Source organism: Brachycentrus maculatus, unplaced genomic scaffold, assembly GCF_059751285.1.
Source record: "Brachycentrus maculatus isolate JH-2025_06_01 unplaced genomic scaffold, ASM5975128v1 h1tg000089l, whole genome shotgun sequence".
Lineage (NCBI taxonomy): Eukaryota > Metazoa > Arthropoda > Insecta > Trichoptera > Brachycentridae > Brachycentrus > Brachycentrus maculatus.
In genome coordinates, this window is record NW_028280843.1 from 1,976,316 (window position 1) to 1,998,528 (window position 22,213).

At 28.9% G+C, this 22,213-nt stretch overlaps 1 protein-coding gene across 9 annotated transcripts in view; it reads right to left on the reverse strand.

The window, feature by feature from the left end:
- LOC148310710 (potassium voltage-gated channel subfamily KQT member 1-like) overlaps positions 1-22,213 on the reverse strand; it is a 261,723-nt gene that overhangs the window by 36,075 nt on the left and 203,435 nt on the right. For all 9 annotated transcript variants that reach the window (XR_015837366.1, XM_088257926.1, XM_088257927.1 and 6 more), the window contains one exon: positions 2,969-3,039. Coding sequence is in view for 8 of the 9 variants with exons in the window: in XM_088257926.1 (XP_088114052.1) it covers positions 2,969-3,039 (71 nt within the window). In the remaining variant the exon portion in view is untranslated. The remainder of the gene's footprint in view (positions 1-2,968; positions 3,040-22,213) is intronic.

A 22,213-nucleotide genomic window follows, 5' to 3' on the forward strand; every position in this document is an offset into this window, starting at 1 on the left:
AAAGGCTCTCGTTGTCACAGGTCCCATGCCGCACGGTTAAAGCACGTTCTATTATATTACCAAAACAACACAGGTCGAATGCCACGAATAATTTCGTCGACATAATATTATACATATGCTTATTGTCAACGTACACATACATATTTTACTTTTCACTCAAGCTTGAAAACGAATTAGAATATAAATGAGGGATAAATTATTAACCCATCCGCATATCATTTTTTAAAAATATGTATACAAATATACTAATCAAATGTATCCCCGAAAGTAAAAAAGCCCCACCGGGTGGGAGGTGACATGTTTTTTCATACAACGACTCGCTAATATTTTGCATCGGATAAAACGAGAACAAACAGAGATTTCTTTAAATACAAAAAAAGGTGAAGAAGAATATGGAAGTCTGGGCATTTACGGGGCTTACGACCGTCATAGGCTGGTTTGAGTGATCACTTTACACACGTGTAACATTCACCAATTCTACCCATTATTGACAACCACACTACTCAAATTCTTCGAAGTTCTATATATATATGAACCAATTTAGAAACTTTGTTCTTGAATCACTAGAACTTCACTAGAGACATCTATTGGTGAGATGTAAAGAAGCTTTTTTATTAAGCAGAAACTCTTATATTAGTATGTGAGATCCGAATCCCGGATTATAATCACACACATGAGAAACGCCAGAAAATACCATTTTCATTTTTATTATTAAGCTTATAATTTGACCAGATAATTTATTTACAACATTTTGAGTGTGTCCAAATACTTGTTCACAAAATCTGGATTATCTCCAATTACAGGAGTTATTTTCATATTATTTTTTGACATTTCATCAAAGATGAAGAAGAATATGGAAGTCTGGGCATTTACGGGGCTTACGACCGTCATAGGCTGGTTTGAGTGATCACTTTACACACGTGTAACATTCACCAATTCTACCCATTATTGACAACCACACTACTCAAATTCTTCGAAGTTCTATATATATATGAACCAATTTAGAAACTTTGTTCTTGAATCACTAGAACTTCACTAGAGACATCTATTGGTGAGATGTAAAGAAGCTTTTTTATTAAGCAGAAACTCTTATATTAGTATGTGAGATCCGAATCCCGGATTATAATCACACACATGAGAAACGCCAGAAAATACCATTTTCATTTTTATTATTAAGCTTATAATTTGACCAGATAATTTATTTACAACATTTTGAGTGTGTCCAAATACTTGTTCACAAAATCTGGATTATCTCCAATTACAGGAGTTATTTTCATATTATTTTTTGACATTTCATCAAAGATGAAGAAGAATATGGAAGTCTGGGCATTTACGGGGCTTACGACCGTCATAGGCTGGTTTGAGTGATCACTTTACACACGTGTAACATTCACCAATTCTACCCATTATTGACAACCACACTACTCAAATTCTTCGAAGTTCTATATATATATGAACCAATTTAGAAACTTTGTTCTTGAATCACTAGAACTTCACTAGAGACATCTATTGGTGAGATGTAAAGAAGCTTTTTTATTAAGCAGAAACTCTTATATTAGTATGTGAGATCCGAATCCCGGATTATAATCACACACATGAGAAACGCCAGAAAATACCATTTTCATTTTTATTATTAAGCTTATAATTTGACCAGATAATTTATTTACAACATTTTGAGTGTGTCCAAATACTTGTTCCAGATTTTGTGAACAAGTATTTGGACACACTCAAAATGTTGTAAATAAATTATCTGGTCAAATTATAAGCTTAATAATAAAAATGAAAATGGTATTTTCTGGCGTTTCTCATGTGTGTGATTATAATCCGGGATTCGGATCTCACATACTAATATAAGAGTTTCTGCTTAATAAAAAAGCTTCTTTACATCTCACCAATAGATGTCTCTAGTGAAGTTCTAGTGATTCAAGAACAAAGTTTCTAAATTGGTTCATATATATATAGAACTTCGAAGAATTTGAGTAGTGTGGTTGTCAATAATGGGTAGAATTGGTGAATGTTACACGTGTGTAAAGTGATCACTCAAACCAGCCTATGACGGTCGTAAGCCCCGTAAATGCCCAGACTTCCATATTCTTCTTCATCTTTGATGAAATGTCAAAAAATAATATGAAAATAACTCCTGTAATTGGAGATAATCCAGATTTTGTGAACAAGTATTTGGACACACTCAAAATGTTGTACAAAAAAAGGTAACACGCACTGAAAAGATTGATTTTTTTGGTATAAATCTGTCCAACAAATCATAACGCTAACGTGTTACTCATAATTTTGAAGCGTCAAAGGCGTTCAAATTCAACTGAGTTATAAAAATAAATCTTTAATTTTCTTCTCAATCTCTTAAAAAATAAACGATCGTATAAATTGAGAATAATTTGCGGTACTATACAGACTTTCGGCAAATTTCTTCCTAAGAGCTCAAAAGCTCATGGGACCAACGAAAAGGAATGTGTACAATGAAACATTCAAATTCTTTATCCATATTTTTAAGATTGCGTATTCTTGTATGTGCTCATTTGAAAAATACGTGTTTGATTCTTCACTGAAAATATTTTATAAAATTTTATGTTTATGAAGAGTCGTTTGTTTGAAATTTCTTAAATTCGATTTACGTATGAATATTTAACAAGATTTTAATTATAGTGTTGAGCATTATGTAATTACTATCCAATTATAAATAGTAAACCGCTTTATTTATTCAAGAAGATAGGAATGGAGACAAGTAAATATTCATTTTTTTGTAATCTATAAGATGTTAGTTTTATATAAGTTTTGAAACAAGATTATGATGTTTTGTTTTACTTGATGGGTTTTTATGATGTTTTCAAAATTATACATCTGGATAATTTATTTTGTTTAGTTCTTTTGAAAATAGGAATTGAAGAAAAAAAATAAATTTCGACTTGAATAGTAATAAATTTAAAATATGAAAATTAAAGTGTAAACTCACCTTTCGTATAAAACGAATTGCACTTTTATGTTGGTTTGTGAGGGCAACACATCGGGGCTCGTCCTCTTCATCTGCATTCATTAAAAATATTATTTTATTTGTTGTAATAAATATTAAAATATATATTTCTATCACATTTCATTTAATTACTGTATAATTCATTAGATTTAGTAAAAAATATGTTTCACGCTTCTTCAATGCAAATCAATTTTTTTTCAGGTAAAATATCGCTATCGCCAGTTAGACTTTTTTTACTTAATCTACTCAAAACATTCTCATGATCTTGCAAAAAAATCAAATACTTACTTTAAAACATATCTTGGAGTATTATCTGGATAACTCCAAATCAAGCAAAGGTATAAATACATGTTTTTGTTTTATGGTTATACTAAAATTAATCGATATTTATCTAAATGACGTTAAAGATATTTTTCCAAAAAGGGGGTGATATTTTAGTGAACTATTTATTGTTTGTAATAATATTAAGAAATTCCTATCAATGTGAAACATATTTAAAGATAATGGAAATAGTTAGTCTGAAAGTAGGATTTGTAGATAAATTCTTTTTAAAAAATAAAATTAAGTAGATTCTTGTATGGGTAGGTAAGCACTAAAAATATTATATTTTTAGACAAAATATGAGTAACAAACATGTAAAGCTTAATATTAAAACATATGACATAGAGGAAAGACAACAATTAGCCTTTTATATTTTTTGAACATTTATTTCTCAAACAAGAAAACACCAAAGCGTTTACAGTATCAACATTGAAGGGCTACATTATGGTAACCCATAACATCAAAACATCGATTTAGCATGCAACAACAGACAATTATTATTAACGACAGACTTGAACAATCGTGCACAAAATCTACTGATGAGTGGATGAATTTTAATGGGGAAATTGTAAGACATACAGCAAATCAAACAGTAATCGTTGAAGGGTTAAATTATAAAATAGAGTTGTATTTAAGTAGTGTATCTAAATAATGATTTGTGAACTACTCGGTATTGGTGAGTGAGAACATGTGATTGCTAATGTATACGGTAGTTTTGTGGTTACAATTATACGTAACAGTTTTTCAATCGTGAAAATCTCAAAAGATAATTGTTTTAGAATATGATATTTTGATATCATCCTAAAATTGATGTCACAAAAGTTTCTGTAAAAAAAATACGACTATCAACCTTAAACTGGATTCGATATAGAATACTTCAAACTGATATCGTGGATCCTAATGGACACTAGAATTTTTATTTTATATTTGTAAAAAATATCAGCAAATCTCAAATTTTAATCTAAGTTAATCAACTTAAATGATCGATATAACTCGTTGATAGATTAAAAAAGAGGTAGTTTTTTGTCAGTAAATTTTGAATATTGAAAAAATGTTTAATCAAATTAAAATAATAAATACAGGTAAAATTGTATTTTGTATTTTACTACCTTTTTAAATAACCACGTGATAATAAAACGTTAAAAACAATAAAAATTTAAAATGACAAAAAAACAATCCATTAAAACAGTTAGTGAAGGTGGTTGTTTTCAGTAAAACAAATATATTTTGCAGATATAAAATATTCCAAATAATAATGAAAATTACATTGTGGTTATATTCGATCCACTATCAATGCTATTTGTTTAACATCTGAGAGGCTCTAATTAGGTCCATTCTATTTTTTTCTTTTGCCAACTAAAAAATTAATGACAAAGATCATTTCTTTGATTTTATATATATAGTGACCTTCTTAACATGCTTATGAGTCATTTTCCTTTGAAATATCTATAAAAAAGACCTTAATAACTAGTATTGGGACTTAATGATGAATCTCTCTTTCGCTTCCAGTAATCCATTAAAGCCGAAGATCCGGCATCTACTGAAAAGTAGGAGATATCACGAAAATTGGAAAATGTATGGGAGATCCCGTAAATATTTTTTTTCGCTGGTCTAAATGTTACAACAAATCCAGTTACGAGTTAAATCTTAAAGCCAAAACAGAGGTTCTGTGTCCAATTATAACTTGCGTTTTATGATGTGTAGATACTCAACGTTTTCGCAGAAATGTATTGTAATTTGGGATTTATTAATTTGAATATGAATATTCAACGTAATACTAATTTATTCTAAGTTTTTGTATATTTGTATTAAATATTTAAGATAATCAATAAAGTAAATGTGCTTTTAAGAACTAACCCTAATGTTGTAATATTTTTTTATTCGATATTAAAATGTTTGAAACTTTTTTATACCTGTTTAAGTACCGTTTATTATTTTACCAGTTTCAAAAATTGGAACATATCTTTAATGCGGACTTCTCTCTTGGAGGGTTATAACGCTGTCCATACATTTCATTGGTAATCTTGCATTTGAGACCTCGTAGCGGTATAAGATTTGTTGAGCGCCCTAAACTATGACCTCAGTGGCACAAACTATTCGCAAATCGCAATTTTCCAGCCAGGCGACTATCCAATTGCGCCATGGCGCCTGTCTTAATAAATATTTGAAAGTCAACTTCTGTAATGTAACATTATCCTTAAATAAATAATAAAGAATAATGTTTTTGAGAATAAATATTGTGTGCATTAGCGAACCCGCTTTAGTAAATAAATTATTTTTAAGCAATCATTTACCATAAACTTCTTTATTTTTATCCAAAAATATTTGATATAAATACTCGAGTCTTTGTTCAATTTTCGAATCGACAATTTAAAGCTTTTCTAACAAACTATAATACATGATTTTGGCGCATTTGGTATTTATTAACACATAGAGAAACCTACATTTATGTCAACTGACCATTTTTAATTTGAATCGGTAAAAGCACTTGATATAAAATGTCGCTGAATTTTCTTTCTACCCAAACCATCTCAATTAACTTCGAACATCCCAGTAAAAAGTAACCACGTTGACATTCTTATTCTCGGAATTCGAAATATTTTAATAAAATCTCCCGACAAGGAAAGTTCTCTGAACTTTTTTGTAAAGTTCAATCTATGAACTCCGCTGCTGTAGTTAACATTACGAAGAAACTCTGAAGAGTTCTGAAGTTAGTATTGATGTTTCAAACTTCACTGTTTGTCATTCACCTTCAAACACTTCGTAAGTGACAGTTTGGATATGCATTAGTATTCGGTGATGTAGCATATTTAGAATTATCATTAATTTGAGCTTTATATATTTATAATATTGTCATTTCTAATTTAATTACTGTTATTTATATAACTCACAATTTAAAGAATTTTATTTGAAGAATTAAAAAAATAAAATACGAGTATTGTAATTCAAATATTTTAAAGCAATTATCTTGAAACAAATATTTTATTTTTGAAACACTCAAACAATATCTTGGCAAAAAATGGTATTTATAAATTGTAGCGGAAGAAAAATTATTTCAGGGTTACAAAACAATAATCAAATACACAGTAAAAAAAATACTGATAACTACACTTTTGAAAATATTATCGTACTTAAGGTTTCTTTTCTTGCCTCTGAGGAAAAATATTTAACAGTTTTTATATGGCGAGAACATTCAAATAATGAATGCAGAGAGTGAAAATATTAAAAAAAAAAAAATTTAAAGCGTGAAAGCTTCCCTCGGTATCAAATATGTTTTTTTTTTGTATTTTAACATTTGAAATTCTAATACATAATACTTGTATATATTTATCGTTTTTTTAATAAAACTGTGTTATATTGTAATATATCAATAATTTTTAGTACATATTTTTAATGATTGTATTATTTTCCTATTTTTTTATTATATAGATGATTTCTAAGGAGAATTGTTTTCTTTCTTCTAAAATTTTTATCTTTATTTTATATTTAAACATAAAATTAATAAATTAAAGCACTTACTTTGTGATCAAACTAGTATTAGTCTTGAAGAAGAAAAATATACAAACACATGAAGTTATAAGATATTTAGTGATTTTTTAAAAATATCATAAGATTTTCATAAAATTAAAAAATAGTACTTAATTTAAATGGTTTTCTAATAAAAGAAATCACGTACACGCATTATAAACACGAAATACTAAATACGGATGTTGTTCTGTTTTCAAATACTTCTTAAATTTAAGAATCAAAAGGATTCACTCATTAATATTTATCAGTAAAAAAAACTATTGATAAGTAATTAAAGTATACTTTGACATCATATCCAAAATAATCCTATCATATCATATTTTTTGTTAACGGTTTTTGATGATACAATGGGTATGTAAATAACAAAGCATAGTTCTATAATACCATGAAAAATATCAAACATCTCTTTTTTCCAAAGTTTTTAAAAATAATTTATGATAAACTTTAAAAATAATTAACAAATAATTAACAAAAAATAATTAAATAAAATTAATATGTTATACATGTACCGAATTATTCAAAATCGTCAAATACCGCAAATGAAACAATGCTAAAAATTGAAAGCTGTGCCCTTAGGATATTGAAACAGAGATATTGAATTAAGAGCTTTTTCGGATTTTTTATCAGTGGAAAAATGGACAGTAAAGGGGAGGGTTTATTAAGTGTGATATATTAAAATGGATTTCTAATATTTCAAAATGTAGAAGTAAAATACTTTTTACTTTCAATCAAGTTAACTTTTTTTTAAATAGATTGTTATAAAATTTTAATATAGACTTTTAAAATAGATTAAAATTCAAATATTAATCTCCAATATTATTATAGCCACCAATGTACCCCAAACAGTATTGTCCTAAGTTGTCTGCATTTAAAAAAATAACTACATTTGTGTACATAAAATTATAAAAACTTTTAAAGTGAGAAATTTATAAAAATACAGAAATTCTAAGTTCACTTTAACTGGAAATATTAGACAAACACTTGTCAAATAATTTTATCCAAAGTAATTTGATATAATTTGTCGTAATATACCTGTACAATTTTTTGTCTATTTATGAAATTATACTTTTTCATTTTTTTAAACTCTTTATCTCATCCAAATAAATGTTTGAATACTTAAATAAAAAACTGCATAGTAAAATAGTACATTCAATTGTTTGGTGCACGTTTGAAAGTGTGCGATAAAATTGTATTTTATATTGAAAACTATTTTATCTTCCATAAAAGCTGACAGAATTGATGATCTCCGCATCAAAAATTATGGGCAAAGTTAAGAACTCGATAAAAGTACTTCGCATAAATTACATAATTTAGTACACGATTTAATTGAAATATTTTTTACGATTTTCTACCAGAGCATTTTTTCAAATTCTCGATAAATGTATTTCTTTTTTACTGAACTTTACATTGTGAAATCTGAAGCTTAAAAAATAATTTATCAATAAAATAAAATTTAGATATTTTTTTTAAAAGAAAATCCATGTTTAATTTTTGCTTTAATTTGAATCAAATTTTCTGTTATTTTTATTTTATTTATTCAATTCAATTCAAAGCTGTTATCATAAGTAAAATTTGTTAAAAAAGTTAAAAATGACAAAAGTAATTATAATCAGTGAAATTTGAACATATCAAATACGTTTTAAAACCGTCCTTACATAATTTAATACTGATTTCAAAATTCAGTATGACTCAAAATAGCGCGTTTTTACAAAATGGTTAAAAGTATTAATCTTGTAAATATCACAAATAATCCTTTATTAGAGAATTCAAGATTTGAACCGTATACTCTCATATTATCTTCCTAGAACACCACAATAATTTTAGACGACAATCTTTAATTTCACATTTAACGATTTACATGGAATTCAGATTTTTCCGCACTTTTTCCCAAATCCTTTTCATTCCAGATTAAAAATTTTAAATCAGTGTCAAAACAATTGAAAGCTATAATTCTTTTTTCAAAGGATGATGAGTTTCGAGTTAAGTGAACATTCGATATAAATGAGTATATTTACTTAAACTTCTAATGAGAGAGAAGCGAATCAAAAATGGAGTTTGTTATTGACCTTTCACCTTTTTATTGTCTTTATTCCAATAAAATATCACTGTAAAAATATTGTTTAAATTATCATATCTTTTAAAATAGCTTAAGGAAGTAAAAGCTAATAAACCTCACCCAGAATAATTTGGAAATTGGATTTTCAGCTAAAAAAAGAAAATTGAACGAGGGGAAGATAAAGGGATCACTTTTCAAGAAATCCTAAAATCCGTACCGTTTTTGCCTTTTACAACTTGCCGCAATTTCATTAAAATGCTTGTACACGGAGTATCGATCCAAAATGAATAAAAACGACAAAGCTTACATAATATACTTATCACCAGTCGAAAAGTTATGTGCATATTATAACAGCCTTTATTCTGAAAATGGTGAAATATAACGTAAAAAATAATGTTATTAGAACATATTTTATTACAAAAAGCTCTCTACTTGCATTTAGTTACATGTCAGCTATCTGGTTTAACAGTTTTTATTGTATTGCATTAGCTTTGCAAACGTGATAAGTATAATAATACAACTAATAATTGTAATTTTTCGTGCTAGACAAATATATGAAGTGAAATGTTTATTACTTATCTACGGCACTGCTGCGTCAGTGAGGAGTGCTATTGTAAATCAGTATATTTTATTAGGGAAAAAGCAATGTCTGTAGCTTACATTGTAGATGATAAAATTGTATACCATTTTTATTATGAGTTATAAGGTATGTACTATGGGTAAGTGTTTAAATAAATTTGTGTATCTGTCAATTAACAATACATGTTTTAAGTAAAAGAGCACAGATAAATCGCTGTTTTTATTATAACAATATATTGTTTCGCTTCAAAGAATGACGCTTGAGGTCGTTTAGTCACACATCACGGGATATAAAGCTCATTTTTTAATGTCTATAAATACTCTGGTTTATCAGCAACGTACTTAACCGATCTGACGTTGGATATATTACACGATAAAGCCAGGAAAATGCATAAACTAAAAAGGTATCGTATTCCAGTACAGGAGAGAAATGACGTCACACCAGTTGTGCCATAATGCGGCATTATATTTGCAGATAAAATTGTATGTGAAGAGCCATATTATACGAATAGTATTGAATATTGGCCAATCATCCATAAAAGGTTAAAGTTCAAACCAACACCCAAACACGATACATATTATTAGGGCTTACCATGGATGGAAAATAAATCTGAATAATAACATTCCAGCGCGAACTAAGCTTTTTAGGAAGCTACATATTCGTACTCCTCATCTTTAAATATGTAAAAAAAATATTCATGACAATAACGTCAATAACTGAATTGAAAATAAATAGAGTAAAATATTTATATATTAATAATCCTTATCCGATAAAACGCGTCGATCTGATTCGGTGGTCTATGAACCATTGGAATCGAGTCAGAGATATTTTTCCACCCTTGGTACCGATCTGAATTAAAAACGTATTTTATGAATCATTCTTTTTCACGCTTGCTCATTGTTTTTTTGTGTTTTCCATCGAATTTGTTGGTAACTCCTAACCGGGTGTAATATATGTATTATAAATGTCAAATCTAGATCCACTGAAAGATTTGATTTCAGAAAATTAAATAAAAATGGCAACAATACAAATCAATCTTCTATTACAGTAATTGAAACGACCTTTAAAAGGAAAACCGTTTAAGTAAAGCTCACAAAAGAGCATAATGTTCCCCATTAAGAAATTTTATTTTCTAACCAAAGCTTTCTCTCTGGGTCTAGAATTGAGTAAACTAAATAATGCTCCGTGACGTTGCATATTGCTATTTAGAGACAAAAGTTTTTTTCATTAGTATTAATTTTCCCTCCACGCAAATAAGAAAACTTTTAAGTAAAAAAATACCCAAAGTTGATATTTCAAAGAAAGAATTAAATATTTTAAATAGTGACCTGAATATATTTTACTACATCGTGAATATCATACTATCAGGCGATTAATGATGTCAAATATTTTTTCAATATTAACGTCACGGAACATTGTACAATTGGTAGGTTCTATTTATTCTGAAGCACAGAAAAATATAATATCAGTCGTCGCAAAAAAAAATATTATAATTTATCAGGTTTTATGAACTAAAAATTTTTCTTCACTGTGGTACATTTTAATTCTACTATTATTTATGTATTGATTTTGTTATTTACATTTTCTTCTTTTATTCTTATCATCATTAGAGATTAACTCACATCCTTTTTATTCTTTCAAATCACTGTTCAACTTTTAAACTGATGTTTCTCTCTATTCTGCATTTAAAAACACGTTTTATATCACCAACTTTAATTTAATATTACAAATATTTTTTTATGTACTTACTGTCATTTTTTTACAATTTCCCTCATTTCACTTTTTTAAACCATATTCAAAAACATGAGTTTTTCAAACGTCTGAATTATACTTATATGTGAATAGTTTTCATGTTATAATACATGTGAATAGTTTTCATGTTATTAATTATACCTACATATTGTTTATTGGAAGTACCTCATGATATTTACATTTTACATTGATAAAATTGTCTAGTTATAACAATATTCTTCCAACCCTTATCCGCACCCATTTGTATAGAAGCCAATGCATCGTATCGATGCAGTGTTATTTTGATCGTAAATTGCATGAAGGGAAAGTGATTGATCCACCGCTCCTTGTAACAGTCAGCCAAATATGGTATGAGAGTAAAAATCACGTTAATTTATTTTGACCTTTCTAGGACTACACTACTACGGCGGTGGATGGAAGCAAAATTTCAATATGTATATTTATTTTTTTTAATGCTTGCAAAGCACGTCTGGCCAACCTAAAACCACGCAACCTCCTGCGCTCTGAATTTGAACGTTTGAGATCTCAGCCTTAATAAAGAAATATAAAATAGTAAAACTCTCTCCTTATCTCCTAACACAAAGTGAACTATGAATTATAAGAAGAGTGTTTTATAACCATACCACAAAGTAATCAATGCTTTTAATATATAAAATATAAAATACTAACATCAAAAAATGAAAATTGTGTAAATTGAGATAATATTGATTGATATTATATTTGGCGGTGGGATTGGTATTATATTTTTCTGAGCATAAACGTGGTAGTATACCCGTCTCGGCAGTAAAGGTAACGGGGTCGTACTTTCTGGGAAGAAGAAGACTGACCCGGCGTGGTCCGGCTGCAGCAGCCCGAGGAGCGCCAGCGGCACGGCGGTGGCGCCGCCCAGGTGGCGCACGGTCCCCGCCCCAGCCCCCGCCCCCGCCGCCATGTCGACCGAGCTGGAGCGCAGCCCCGCTGCGGGCCAAAGGCGTCACCACGACACGTTCAGGGTACATGGTACATGGTACATGATGCGTGCTACACGGCGCGCAGCATGTGGTACGCAGTTCATGGTACACGGTACAAAGTACACGTTGCACGGTACAATGTACCATACATGATTCACAGATCATGGAACACGGTACATTGTATATGGTGCACAGTACATACACAGTATGTGGTGCACAATATACGATACAAGGTACACGTTGCATGTTACAATGTTTATGGTTCACGGAACATGGTACACGGTAAATTGTATATAGTGCACAGTAGGTACATACACAATATGTGGTACACAATATAAGATACAAAGTACACGTTGCATGGTTCAATGTACCATATATGGTTCACTGATCGTGGAACATGGTACAAAATATACGATGCATTATCCATGGTACATGGTATTATATTACAATATATATGGTACACAGTACACGGTACATTGTATATGGTGCACAATACATAGAACTTAGGTAGTGCACAGTATGCGATATAAGGCACACGTTGCATGGTACAATTTATATGGCTCATGAATCATGGAACACGGTACAAAGTACACGATTCATTTCATATGGTGCACAGTTCGTACACAGTATGCGGTGTACAATATACGGTACAAAGTACAATGTATATGGTTCATGGATCATGGAACGTGGTACAATGTACACGATACATTATCCATTGTACATGCTATTATGTTTATTACAAAGTTAACCGTACACGCACATTGTACTCGGTACAAAATATTCAGTACGTGGTGTTTAGTGTACGATATAAAGTACACGTTGCATCGTTGCATGGTACAATGTATATGGTTCATGGATCATGGAATGTGGTGCAAAGTATACAATGCATTATCCGTGGTAAACGGTTTTATGTTTATTATAAATTGTACGGTATACGGCACATTGTACATGGTACAAATTTCACAGTGCCTGGTGCACTGTATAAGATACAAAGTACACGTTGCATGGTGCAATGTTTATGGTTCATGGGTCATGGAACACGTACAATGTATACGGTGGCGCATGGTATTATATTACAAAGTATCCACTACACGTTACACGGTACGCGGTACATTGTATATGGTGCACAGAACATGATTCTTAGTACATAACACACAGTACACGGTGCATGGTACATGGCACATGACGGCACACGGTACAATGTATAATATATGGTTAACGGAATATAGAACACGATACAAGTGTACAATAAATTATCCATGATACATGGTACATATACAAAATGTACGGTACACAGTATATTGAATATGGTGCACAGTACATCGTACTCGGCACATAATAAACGTTACGTGGTACAAGTACATGGTGTAAAACATGATACACGGTACAATGCATGTGGTTCATAGAACATGGAACACAATACAAAGTACACGTTACATTATCCATGGTACACGGTACACAGTACATATCACATGGCACTAGGACTTAACGTACTAGAGTAAAAATAGCATTTGTTTTAAGTCAGATACGGAAGAAAATTTTACTGGCAGAACTGATGTATGCAAAATAGCAACAACTCAATTTTTGTAGAAACAAAAACAATTCTGAATTTTTATGATTGTGAATTTCTATTGCTTATATAAAAGTTACAATTAAAATTGAGTTTTTTCCCCTCCTTTAAAATTTCTGGCGCAGAAAAAATCAAAGAATAAACCGAACTTCTTTTTCTTACATTTATATTATTTTTGGTTTTATTATTTGTGTTTGATGTTTCAGGACGCACTTGCCTCTAGAAAAAATACAAACTACCATATTTGTGTACGCTTTTTACAAACCGAGAATCAATTGTCATTTACATACTTGCTACTATTAAAAACATTTATTTTAAATATTGTAAGTCAATCAAATTCACAATATAAAGAAAAAATATATTAAAATGATGGGTTGTAAACTGCAATTTGTCAATGAAATGTTTTTCATGCTAGTTTAATTCTTGTGCATTTTTAATAAATTGTATCAATATGCCATTTATAAGAAAATAGGTAATAGTTTAAGAAATATTGTATTTATTAATTATAATATGATGTTTTAGCCCCCAAAGAAAAATTATTATACGATTTAAGATTTATTAGAAGTATGAGTTATTATAAAGCTTCCGAAAAGGGAAAATGTCTATTTCCGTGAATAAAGAGTTATCTTCCATTCACCAAATTGATTTTCACTCTGTTTACAATTAATATCCTTAATTATATGGTTTGTTTCTACTGCACAGATCAGAGTCATGTTTAACTATTTTGTATGCATCAGTTTGAGTAAAAGTAGTTTTGATGAAGGAATTGTATTGATTTGATGTACAAACATTTGACGAGAATGCCTAATGCATAATATTTCTATTTATTCTTTCCACAACGAGTGCGGTGTGCTTTTCTAAAATAAATAATTGAAATAGTATGTGATTTACGAACCTGGTATTGGCAGAAAATACAAACATTTCAGAATTGCAAAAAGTAAGTGAACCAACTTGAGATTTGAAAAGTGAAATTTTCATGAATGAAAACATCTTCAAAAACCTAAATACATTTTGTATACATTAACTTTGCTGACCCATAAAGATGTGACATGGAATTAAATCATGTGGCCTTTTTATTAAATTAATATTTGTACTCATAAAATAAATTATTAATTAAATCTTACACAGAATACTTACGGTGTATAAAATATGCGTAGTAATTTTTATTATTAACCAAATTAAATTTTTTCCTACATTGTACTTACGCACGTAAATAAAAAGGACTGATAACTAAGATTTAATGCATACCACTTCGTTTTATCTACAAATCTATTAGGAAAATCATTTCATTATGGAAGTAATCGGAAATGTACCATACTAGAATATTCTAAATAATGTATTGAACATGTCAGTGTAACGATTTTTTTAAATGGATAATAACAATAAAAAAATATTTTTACATGTAATTAAACATTTATAAAATAATCATGTGAGTAATTAATATTTTGAAAAATTAATTTCTCTTCTATCTAAAGTATATATTTAGAACACGTCCTAGTTTTCTTTTAAACTGAAGAAATCCTTCAGGACTTTAAGAATTACTATTAACAAAGCAATGCATATTTAATACATTTGAAGTAAATATTTGTTTTAAATAATAAAGAAGAAAGATACAACTACTCTATTTAAATCTTTAAAGAGATTTCTAGTAAAAAAAATCAAATGTATAGACCGAGGAATATCAAAAGAATGCGATCCTATGAGCCGATATATTATGTATACACGATGCAGCGTACAATACAAATATTTGATATAATCATGTAACTATTAAATTATTTTTATTTATTTGTCTGAATATAAATTTTCAATTGAAGAATAACGTTTTATTTGGTAAAAATATTCATGTATATTAAGTGATATTCGTATTTCAACAAAAAAAAATATTAGTAGGTATCTATCATTATACCTACGTCCTTTATAAGTTTCTTCGAGATCGGTTTTTATATATACATACCGGGATCATTAACATATTTTTTTCGCAATGGTTATATTATAATTTCACTTATTTACTGAGTATCATGATATAAGTTTTGTTCTACGAGAGTTATAAGCATGATATATGAGTGTCATTTGTCTAATTACTCGTATATTTTAATGCTTGATATTTATGCACAGCGATACTTATAGTGAAATCACAATTTTCACTGACGCAGTGTGAAAAATTATTTATAAAAAAGCATTCTGCCTTGGAAGTATGCCAAATGGATATATTTGTATCAATGAATCTCTTTGTCTTATTGGAGGAATAGTAATGATAGCATTTTATACGAATATTGTTTTGAATTTCGTACAAAAACTGATTAATATTCAAGTATAAATATTAGTCTACATCTTTTCATTAAACCATGAGCTGCGTCAAGATGGTTAGTTTTATTAATGTTTATAATGTCTCAATAAATATGAGAAAAATACATCTTTGCTATTAAGATCGAAATAATAATACCTCTTACGCGGGGTTGCATCCAGCGCTTCTTACATTTGGATCCTCACAATATTTTTATCGAAGTTAAATTCTAAAAATAAATGTCAATTGGTAAAACTCAAAGGTTTTCTAGCATTTGAAATAATTCGGAAAGATTTTCATATCCGTAAATGAGGTTCCTTCTATTAATTACCAATCTTTAAATATAATCCTTGAAGTCACCTATGAACCCTAAAAATTTATGTGTTTTGTCACTTGAAGCAAAAATACAGCTTTTTGAAAAAAAGCAAGACGGTTATCAATTATGGACTAAATATAAGCCAATGATAGGTCGTTAGTTCCGTCAATATCCAGATACCATAATCTCACATTAATAAACTTTTTGAGCTATATAATCAATAAATAAATAAATAAAAACTTGACATTTATCTAGTACATGGCTCCAAAGCGAGGTACAACCCAGTTTTAGTCAATAAAGATTCGGACATACTGAAAATGTTGGGAATGAACCGTGTCGCTTTATACAATATATTTCGTAGATAATATGGTACAGAGATTAATCGAAACCAAATTAGATAATCAATTTCACCCAAGTACACCACACCGGGTAAACACAATGGCGGTCCGTGGTGGAACCATTTGATTATTCATTATCCGGTGTGGACAATCTGGCAAAATATTGCAAAACCATCCATTAATTCTGATACATTTCGTCAGGCAAATCACACTCAATAGAATAACATAACGCGGGAGAGTTCAATTTTAGATTAAATATATGTCTAAAATTGTATTTGAAATGGAACTTATGTGTCCGTATAAATAAAATAACAATATTTAATTTTTATGTTTTCCTGATTTGTGAAAAAAAATGTTTCTCAGTTTTTAATGTAAGAACTTAATGCTTCGTCGTGTACGAGTAATACAAAATTTTGATCCGATATTGCGTCAAGTTGAAGTATAGTTCATAAATAATTACCTTTTTGAACACTTGTTTACAAAGTGTAATTCGGATGGAAGCTGTGCAAAAAACCTTAAAAACAGGATTTATTTCTTTTCGGATGGGTTTATTTTTCTCAATATATCTTCTCTACCGAAGAATGTGGGGATTTTCTAGCCTTACAACATTTGGGTCAACCATCTTTCAACTATACGATAACAAGATACGCAAAAAATGGTCATTAATTCGGTAATCACTTTAACCCTTAATTTTCTTTATTCCTTCTTGTGAATACATAAAAAGAATACTGTTTTACCATATTTATTATACTTACAAAATACAATATGCAGTATAACATAATATGTTTAAGTTTGTGGATGTGGTAAATCCATTTTTAAAAACTAATAATGTGTCAAAATTAGGTAGTCACAAATAATGAGATTTTATATTAAATATTTCATTTTAAAATATGTTTATTTCAGAAATAACCACAAAAAATCAAGGTTGTTTGCAAATAAACAACTAAAAATAAATGAGTTATCATTTTTTTTATGTTTGTAAAATGTAACACACTACCAATATTTCACTTTTTTTTTCTTTAAATTCTATCGTTTATTTTAATTAATATTTTACTTAGTAAATAATACCACTATTTCTGAAATACTGTACGATGTTTAAAATGATGCGGAATGCATACAAAACACGTGTCACGAAAGATTTAAAGAAATAGTGGTATTTACTAGGTAAAACTCTAAAAAAAATTATAAATTTTACCACAAAGTGACTGCCGAATAGTGAATTTTTTTTTTCGTTTTATTTTTGGGATAATTCCTGGAACGAGTTGTTAATACGTATATTTCATTTAATTAAAAACTTTTTGATAATAACAGTCATCAGATCTGCTGCTATTGAAAACATGATTCATTTTAAGTATTAATACATACATACATATATAGATCATTACAGTAAACAGCCATAATAATCATAGCGCTAATTGTCACATAATACGACTACAATGTACAGAATACACAATATAATCTAGAATCTAGATACTGACAACAACAAAATAAATAAATCTATCAAAGTATTATTGATCTAAACACTCATTTACAGCGGATTTTTATTGAACTATAAAGTACACATGCAGATTTATCTTCTTATTTTTATTGCGAGAATCTAATAAAAATGATTCATTTAGACAAAGCATTTTAAAATAAATTCAAAATAAAATTTCAGCGAGTCTATTCAAATAAGTTTGAACAGGGATTTTTTTGATTATAGGTAGCTACTTCTCATTCTTATTATGTTATGAAAAATATCTCAAAAATTGCTTGTATTAATAACTTTAAAAAATATTTTATTTTACCATCATAAATAAATAAATATAACTTAAAAATATTATGTTTGAGCATAAATAACAATTGCTGATTTTAATTATTGAACTTTATTTATAAAAATAAAAATAAAAACGTATGTTGTGTATCGAAACTAATCGATATTTTAGCTGAAATCATGATAAATTAACGAACGATCTTTTTCAAGAAAAAAATCATCTGAAGCATATAAAATAGCTGCGTGCGTGATTTATACAGGGCAGGCAAGATACACATCAAGTCTTACTCATATTATCGTACAGGAGATATATTTTCACATTAAAAAAAGATAAAAGAAGTCAAAATGATCAGGTCAAAATAGATAAAAAAAATAAAACCTAGTGTAAAGCTTCTTGTAATGGTATAATTTAAAAACTCATTGTTTTTCATTAAGTAAAAAGAAATCAGATTATATAATACATCTCTTAAAAACTTGTTTTGTATTTGTATTATATTTATAAGATATCGGGCAAGCGTAATTTTGGAAAAAAAATATTCAGGTGTAATTTTGATTAAATCTTTGGAAAACACTATACCATAATTAATATTTATATTTTCATTTACCATACAAATACTTTTTTAAGAATCTCTCCTAACCCTTATCCGCATCCAATGGTGCATAGGGCACTGCATCGTAGAGATGCAGTGTTATCATGATCGTTACTTACACGAAAGCAAGGTGATCAGGGACCAATCCACGGTAATATTTAACAAATATTAGTGTGGATAAATGAATTGGATGAAAAATATCTCCTGCAGGACACAAGCCACTACAACTTTGTGAGATCTTGTTCGCTTACCGTCCGAGTTTTTCTTACACAGGGCCGTTTCCGCCACCGAGTCCTCGCTGTGGCTCGCGTTCAGGTGCCGGCCACCTCCGAGGGCTGCGAGTGCCAAGCAAGCCGACAAGCCAATCAAATCAATCCAAAGTAAAGTAAATACACTACTGGTTTAGGGAGTAACAAAACGTTGGAAATGTTGATCATCCATTATCGCACTGCGTGAAGGTTTGTTTAAGCGTTTCAAAGCGCTTGAAAAAACACAGTTGGGCCACTTTTTAACCTTCGTTCCGCACACTTTTCAAATGCGAATATTGAAACATTGTACACTGAATTGAAAGCCCTGGATTCAATATTTTCATGAAGGCAATGTGATTTATCCTACGCTTCAGGTACTATTGTTCAGGGTGATATCTTATAAACTCGACCTTAAAAATCATGTTTTATGTTTATTTTTATTTCCCTGGGATTTGAACCCGGCCAAACAAAGAGAAGTAAAATAAGTATACTTCCATATACATATATATGTATATATACTTTTCAGAACTTGTGACTGAAGCGTAAAAACCGTTTACCTTGATTTTTCTTTGATTTAAGTATTGAAATTTAACCTATCATAAAACTACGTTTTTTTTAATAGTAACCAAAAAGACATATTATAGATTTCCAATATTTCAATCGAATACAATTTTCATTAGCCTAAATGGCTTGTCATCAAAAGTAGAAACTAAGTCGTTATAGAGTGTGCTTGAACCTTGAAACTCAGAGACCACCACATCTGGTAAAGGACCACGAATCGAATATTATTTGATACGTTTTGATATTTAAGTTTCAGTTTTAATACAAACCTTTACCTCATACTATAAGGTATACCACCCTGTGTTTTCTCAAGTAAAGTTTAAAAAAGTCATGTGCAGCTACCTCCTATTTCAAACTGAATTTCAAACATCGAAATGCCAGTAGAATTTTTTTCGATGTTTCTTTTTTTTGTTAAAAATATGGTGATTTAAAAACATTAGAGTATCATAATAAAACTAAAGTAACCTACTTTAAATCCTAATCTCAAAGATGTACAGAAACTCGTTATTCAATTTGCTAGAAGAGATTTCAAAAAAATATGTACAGTTGTCGGGAGAGCGTTCATGCCAGTGCTTACGCAATAAAGAATTATCGTACAACTAAGAAAAAAATCAAACATATTTTTATTATATTATACTGATGATTAAAAGCAGAAAAAATTTTGCAATCTCGCTTGGTCATAAAAATAATAATTACATAAAACCTAGTATTTTTAAATAATAAAAACGTACCTACGAAGAATTCGAAAGATTGTGAGGTTAATTTCATAAACAGCGATTAAGATTAAAAAATAAATAATTATAAAATATAATTTTCGTACTTTTAATATGCGAAATATTTTCAGCTAAGTGCCCATTTGCTTAAACAAGCAATATTAGTGTATTTATTTCAAACCGATATATCTTAAATTTGCTTTAGTAAGAATATGTTATACGACAAACTATGGATGTTTACACCTGATATAAATAATAATAATGCGATCAATGTCTCTGACATGCGATGATGGCGTAAATACCAACAATAATTTGAATCTAATAATATTATGCTCGTATGTCCCATTGATCAAGAAATATTTGAAACATATTATAACGACGTTTACATTAGACTACTAAATGTGTCAGAACTAGCTTTGAATTATAAATGAAGGACTGATTATGTTTAATATTTCACATGAAAGATTCTCAAGCTGTCTAGTATTGATCGTAAAATATAATATATTATACTATTGAATACTAAATATACTGCAAAACGGAAAAAAGACTTATTTAAATAGGAATAATTTAAAATTTCGTAACATATTCTGTTAAAATAATTGTAGAAACCAAAACAAAGATTTTTTTTGTTTTCTTTGTAATGAGTGTATATAAATACATTAAAAAATGCCAATGTATCTTACATGTACAACAGTTATCTACTTATCAGATAAAAATACATGAAAGAACAACTTATTACATTTTTTTTTTCCAAAAGAGAATTTTCATCTTTAATTTTTTCGTGATTGTACTTATCATTATATTTTTACCTATTTTATAAAATCAATTACTGTCAAAAGTTGGGATAGAAAGAATATATCAACGTTTTTTTGATGAATTCTCTGAAATATTCGCTCACTTATTATTTTATAAAATGGTATTAATTTTTTGCAACATACTGTAATATACCTAATCAGTAAGTAGTCATATTTGGTTGATCTTTTACATGTGTGTGTATTGCTGTAAGACAATGTATTAATACAAGATGATGGAGCAGTATGTATTCTGCCATTGGTGTTATTAAAACATGTGGTTAAGCACCGGAAACTATGATAATATATAAATTATATTATGTTTATAGTCGAGGAAAAGAAGAAGCAGTTTTATCAAATAAGAAAGTCAAGAAAAAGTAAATTATTTTTAAAACTGAAAATAACTTCAAAGGATAACCATAGATGAAATCAATTTATGTTAAATATTATAGCTAATAAGGAAGTTATTCTTTATGTTATAATATTACACTAGCCCAATAAAAACATGTTTCTATTACGAAGCATGTTTTCATACAACCTCATTATAAATTTATTCAAGACAAACAAATTTGTATCTTAATATTGATCGCAAAGCAGTATTCCAAAAGAAATACATTCCTATATATAATAATCATATTCATGTTCCTTATAACGGAATAGAATTCATCTTTATAATAAATTATGTTCAATGAATTACATATTTATTAATTTTTAATGATGCACTTCAAATGGAATACCATCGCATCATGACGATGAATTAATTTACCTCGCCAATGATTTAGCAAGTCAATGATGTCTTAACTAATTTGAAAACTATTTTTATTTTCCTCTTAAGTTGTTAAAAATCATTTTTGAGAATCATATTTTTAAAGACCG